Source organism: Ochotona princeps, chromosome 7 (genome assembly GCF_030435755.1).
Source record: "Ochotona princeps isolate mOchPri1 chromosome 7, mOchPri1.hap1, whole genome shotgun sequence".
Taxonomy (NCBI): domain Eukaryota; kingdom Metazoa; phylum Chordata; class Mammalia; order Lagomorpha; family Ochotonidae; genus Ochotona; species Ochotona princeps.
In genome coordinates, this window is record NC_080838.1 from 25,423,084 (window position 1) to 25,429,386 (window position 6,303).

The window sequence follows — 6,303 nt, forward strand, 5'->3', positions numbered from 1 at the left end:
TTATTGTATTTATGAAAGTGTTTTCAGTATTAAGCATGATTACACGGAACCCTTCCTTCTCCACCTAGAAGTGATTACATCTTGATTAGCAGTGATCTGATCGAAACGTAGCTTAGTATGGAGTCTCTAACCATAAGTGATGACACACCAACAAATCAACTTTCAGGAAATCTCCGCAATCCCAAAACTAGTTCATTAGGTTTGAAAAGTACTGGCCTCGAGCTACAAGTAGCTGGAGAGCTGGCCCTCACGGCCGGTCTCCTTAAAACGGAAAAGTAGTTCCCCTTATAAAAACCCGAAGGAACCCCCTAAGCACTCCATTAATAATGGAAACTTCAAATCTCCACTTCTCCACAGGAAAAAAAAAAATCTGTTCCCAAAATCTATTCACCACTGCGCTCGTTTTACAAAAAGAAAAACCGAAGTAAGTCGCTCCCAGCCGGGATAAATAAGTCAAACAAGCGACGCCCCCTGGGCCCTGCCAGGTGTGGCAGGACAACCGGCTGCCTCCACGTAACTAGAAAGCCGGCAGCATTTAAACGGTCTCCGGCATTCCTAACGGGCTTCGAAGGCACGTTTAAATCGCCCGCTTTTTTGTTTGCTCGCTGCATTTACCGGCGCCTGCACTGGCGGCCGCCCCTGCGCGCCCAGGAGGGGGAGCCCCGAGTGGGAAAGCCCGAGCCGGGCGCGGGGGAGCCGGGGGGAAGAGAGGAGGGCCGGTGGGATGGGAGTGGGACGGCGGCAAGGACCGGGGTGCCCGGGGACCAGAGGGCGGAAACTGCGACTCCCTGCCGGGGGTTCCGAGAGGGCCGGGCCGCCATCCCGCACCGGGAGCTCACCGCGCGGCTCCGGCCGGCCGCCTGGGAGTGCGCAGGGCCACGGCTCCGCGCGGCGCCGCCTCCTCCCTCAGCCCGCCGCCGCCGCCGCCTCCTCCTCCTCCTCCTCTGAGGCGACAGAAACAACAGCGCGGGAGGAGGGGAAAGTAACTCCCTGCACCTCCGCCGGAATCAACCCCGGTGCCGTGATGACACCTTCTCGCGGCGCAACCAAGCTCCGCTCCCTCCGCAGCGGCGTCCCCGCCGCCGCCCTCGCCATTTGAAAGTGGCCACCCCCCGCCGCCGCTCCTCCCGCCCCGCCGCCGCCAGCTGCACCAATCCGCACGGCCCCAGTTGCAAATCAAACGCTCCCTCGCGTCCAGAAGCCACTTGCGCCGCTGGAAACGGCCGCGCCGTGCCCCCCTCCGCCCTCCCCGAGTCCCTCCCGGGCGGCACCTTGGGTTGCGGCGGGCGCGCCGGCGAGAAACGGTTGTAAGATGGGAGCGGCGACGGCGAGCAGCCCTGAGCGGGCTCGGCTCCCGCTCTCGCTCCCGCCCCCAGACAGTTCTGGAAACTGTGTATCACCTCTGTCACAGGAAGCCATCCGGCGCGGAAGGCGGCGCGGAACCAACAAACAAACGCCCGCGGCCGCCCGCCGGAATCTACGCGGGGACGGCGACAGGGCTGCGGGCCGTTCCCGGGGCGGGGGCGCGGCGGCCACCCCCGCGCCGCGGGCTTTGTGCGGGGCTCCCGCAGCGCGGGCGCGGCGGGCCGGCGGCCCCGCCACCCAGGGCCCCCGGCAGCGCCGCCGGGACCGTTAGGTGACCCTCTGGCCGTGGCCGGGAGGTCGCGCCTCGGCCGCCGCCCGACCCCATTTCCACACCGCGCCGCCTCTCTTCCGACACGAGAGGCGGGCTACAAAAGTTGGCCCCGAGGCCACCCAGCACCTGCCCACGTGCCGCGGAGGCTCGCTCCCGCGTCTCCCCCGACCCCTTCCCCCCGCCACCCTCGGCCGCCACATCACCTATTACCGGTGGGAGGGGAGAGAGGCTGCTATTTAAACGCCCGCGGAAGTTGAGGCACCCCCACTGGCGGGTGCCGTGCACCTGCCTCCCGCCGCCGCGCTCCGCCACTTTGAGCAGCAGCCGCGTCCTCGGCCCCGCCTCCCGCCCGAAGGCGGGCGGGAGGGGGTGGGGAGCGGGAAGGAGGTGGAAGGGATCGAATTTCTACAGCAAATGGGACCGTTCCGACAGGATTCGGTTCCCCGGTCAACATTCCACATTCCATCCCTCTCCCGCATTTGCAAGCCAGCGCCGAGCAACCCGGAAAGCCTACTGGCTACCAGACAACAGCCCCCAACTCTCTCTCGAACGCACACACACACTCACACACATACACACACTATCTCACAGGCACAAGACACGTGCAGTGGAGGGCTCAGCAACTTGCAGTCCCGGGGTACAAAACTGCACGTTCATTTAGGGCAGCGAGAGGCTGAGACACCCCCTCCTACCACCTCTACAATTCACAAATGGTGTCAAAGGTTACAATTTGCAATCCGTTTTAAGTTCATGATTAATCGGTACTTTGCTCGACCCGACGCAACTGCTTCCCAATTAGACCAATGAAGTCGGTCTTACACTTTGCAGTCCGGCTGTTAAGGCAAAGATCTAATCGCTGGAATCCCGTTTTGGGAAAGAATCTAATAGCCAAGCTGCCCCTCCACCCCCTTTGCTCACTGCCCTTGAATTGATGCAATGAATATTTTGGACATGTGGTGACGCGGTGACAAGACCGAGGACTGCGGCCACCGTACACAGATGTAACCTACACACAGGTTTGGACAAATACAATCCTCCCCCCAACCACCTGCCCCACCCGCCCCCTCCCCCACACACATATACATACGCGGTCAAACACTCCGGATTCATGTATGTACGCGAACCTGCGTTCTGCCATTGCCATCTGTCTAGCAAGTTGCTACTATGCTTCCCACTTTCATGCAGCCTAATGCACTTTGGCTTTTCAGAAAATTCTATCAACTAAAGCCAACTCAACTGGGTTTCTGCTCCTGAATGCGTTTAATTAGCGATTCACCTGAAACCCGCATGTTCTTCGCAAATTCCCAAGAAGAGAAAGCTCTGAGTCTTCAGCCTCCCCATATGGAAAAAAAAAAAAAAATCACCACCGCAGTAAAACTTACAGATCCAACACAGGTCAATTTTCAGGATCCAAAAATCATCCTGTCCTTCTCCTCCTCCGGTCCCCGCCCCGGTAATGCCCAAGTTGCTGTTGGGATAGTAACGCGGCGCCCGGCGACTGCCTCCCTCCCTCCTCGCTACACATCGGGAACCCAATCTTTTGGCGCCATATTAATGACGTACTATATTATTTCCACTAGGCAGCGACCTTCGGCATTAAATTACTCCCGAGAACTCCCGAGCAAAGCAACAAAATCATCAAATATGGCTGAGCCTCTGGGCTGGTCCTGCACCGCCGCGCCGCCGCCGCGGGGCCGGGAAGCGCAGCCGGACCCACGCGCGGCGCCCCCCGCCCGCGGCCCGCGCGTACCTGCTGCGGAGGGCTTGGGCCGAGGCGCCGGGCTCCGCGCCGCATGAGTCCGGCCGCCGCGCGCAGACGGCGGGGGAGCCGGGAGGGCCCCTGCTCTCGCCGGCGCGCACACGGCCGCCACTCGCGCACGGAGGCACTCTCGGACGGGCGTTTGCCTTATTATGGAGGGAGGACTGCGTGAATCAAACTCATTTCTGGGTCACTGCTGCCACAGGGGGGAGCACTTTAATCCCTTGCCAAAAGGCGAGGGTGGGGACGGGCGGGCGGGGGAGCGCGCGGGGCGCCCGCGGCGCGGGGGGCTCGGGCCCCCGATTAACTCTTCGCGGCCCTCGCCGCAGCCCGCCCGGCCTGTGTCCGCGGGCGCTCGCCCAGAGCTGCACTGCGCAGCTCCCACGGTCGCTGCTGTCACCTACCTTTGAAGCCTGGGAAGTCTTGAGGTGTCTACAGGCAGAGGAGTGGGCTTTTTAAAGGATCCCTGCAAACTGCCGTCCCGGTTCCAACTCTTGTCTGAGCTCTAGAAATAAATTCTTTCAAATTAGAGTAACATTAGGAGAGGCAAAAAGTAACACGATGGGAGGTGAAAAGGTGGCTGCTAAGCAGTGCGAAGTGGGTGAAAGGTTTTGTTTTTAATGTGGAACGGGAGAATAATTCTTTTGTCGTAACGTTTTTCCGGAGTTGTGGATTGGGCCGACGTTTTTAAATGCAGATAATACAATTCTGGAACACTTGGAGTCGTCACCTAGATTAGCGTGGAACTGCCCTTTGCCAATGCACGTTAGTCCACCGGGAGATAAGTGAGCATTTCTAAACGGGCACCACTGGCAGATAAACCCAGGACTGTAAGGCTGAATGCCTCCTCCCTCCAAACAGGAGGATTAAGCTCAGTGCTAAAACTGGAACTTGAGAGTAATACAGAATTCATCATAACAGACTCATTTGGGGGGGTATTTATATTGCAAAAGTAAATGGTTCCTGGTTTCCCACAGAATGTAAACTTCCTGTTAAATGTAGGGTAACAGACATCTTTTATGGGGCCCCTAAGGAAACATGGGTGGATGTGACATTCAGCTTCAAAAGGAAAAAAAAAGTGCAGAGTGAAACTCCCATTTGGTACCTGGGAACAGTGATCACTAATTACAAAATTGAATATCAAGCCCAAAAGGCATACTTATCCACTGGAATAGTTCTGAATGTATCAGGTTTGATTTGACACAATTCACACACCCAACCTACCCACCCGCATCTACAATATTATAATCCGATAAATGATAAAACAAAACAAATTATTTTCAATTAGTTCCAGAAATCAAAGAAAGCCCCAATAGACATCTCAAAGACAGTATTTTCTTTCTTCCTCCTCTCTTTTACTAAGGAAGGGTATAAGGACTTCCAGCAATGTGCCCTCTTAACTGCTGGGTAACATTAACTATCACTGTTACTGTTAGCAGTAACACACTGCATCACAGTTTCTGTTACTTTCAGTGCTCCAAGTTTCACATACTCTGCAAGTTACACAGGCTTCAAAGACAGGCATTTGGCACAACAGTTAACAAACTGCTTGTAGTATCCCATTTGGGGGTGCCTGAATTCAGAATTTCATTAATCTTGCAGTCATAGATAGCCTCCTGCTAAGGTGTGTCCCAGGTAACATGATCAATGACTCCAATAGCTTGATCTCTATCCCACTGCCAGCCAGAAACACCCAGATTAATTTCCCAACTCCCAGTTTGGGCCTGGCAAAGCTTTGGAAGCATTTTAGGAGAAAACCAATATATGGAAGCTCTGTCTGTTTCACTCTCTCTGCCTTTCAAATAAATAATAATAATGAAGGATGGGCATTACAGCACAGCTAGCTGGTTACTTTACCACTTGAGACTCCTATGTCCATAGCTGAGTGAAGTTGGAGTCCTGACTGCTTCTAATCTGGCTTCTGCTAATGAACCTGGGAGGCAGTAGACATTGGCTCAGTGCTTGGGCACCTGCCACCTATCTGGGGCACCCAGATGGGGTTCCAGGCTCGTGGCTACAGCCTGGCCCAGTCCTGGCTTTTGTGGGCATTTGGGATTTCAGAAGAAAACCAGCAGATGGAAAATAACCCTTATTCTTGTACTTGTCCCCTCCTCCCTTCTCTCTCATTCTTTTTTATTGTTTTTTTTTTTCCATAAGTAGTTTTTAAGAATGGCCTACATACAGAAATCTCTCTTGTTTTTGCTTTTCGATAAAGACAAGATTTAAATACATATATATATGAAACATAAAATTTTTTCAAATGTCAGAATCAGGGCCAGTGCTGTGGCATAGTATGTTAAGCTTGTGCCTACAGTGCCAGCATCCCATATGGGCACTGCTTTAAGCTCAAGCTGCTCCACTTCAATCCAACAAGCTGCTCATGACCTGGGAAAGCAGCAGCAGATGACCTAATTCCTTGGGCACACACGTGAGAGAGCCAGAAGCAGTTTCAGGCTCTTGGCGTCACATTATTTGGGGAGTGAAGCAGAGACTAGATTTCTCTGTCTCTGCTTCTCTCTCTAAATCTGCTCTTTCAAATACAAATAAGTGAACTTTGAAAAAAGAAAGAGAAAGAGGCCACCAGTTTGATAGCCAGACAGGCCCTATGTTGAATATGGCTTTCACATCTGTCAAGGTGTGTGGTCATGAATTGCATAACTTCTCAAAATGAGGTGGACAACTGGGCTGTAATCCCAAGGTCTGTGACGAGGAACAAGATAACCTCATCAGACTGCTACAGCCAAGGCCACAGCAGTAAGAATTTGCTTGCTTCTCCTCACCTTGGGTCTGCCTCTTTCTGTATCTTTTCTCCATACATATGGCAGCTTTTAAAAGCTCCAAACAGCTTTGCTTGTCTCATTCTCCTTTAAAGAATTTCAGAAGTGGGCATGTGGGTGTGCTGGTTAAG

The 6,303-nt window shown here is 54.3% G+C and overlaps 1 protein-coding gene across 8 annotated transcripts in view; it reads right to left on the minus strand.

The window, feature by feature from the left end:
• The window catches only part of JADE1 (jade family PHD finger 1), a 61,389-nt gene extending 57,471 nt beyond the window's left edge, over nucleotides 1-3,918 (minus strand). Inside the window, exon 1 of one of the 8 annotated variants that reach the window (XM_058666855.1) lies at nucleotides 3,800-3,918. Coding sequence is in view for 2 of the 8 variants with exons in the window: in XM_058666850.1 (XP_058522833.1) it covers nucleotides 1,401-1,419 (19 nt within the window). In the remaining 6 variants the exon portion in view is untranslated. Of the gene's footprint in view, nucleotides 1-1,400; nucleotides 1,457-1,839; nucleotides 2,047-3,018; nucleotides 3,154-3,386; nucleotides 3,587-3,799 lie in introns of those variants that run through there. The other 7 variants (XM_058666856.1, XM_058666851.1, XM_004588157.3 and 4 more) reach the window with 7 other exon arrangements.
• Nucleotides 3,919-6,303: the final 2,385 nt, after the last annotated feature.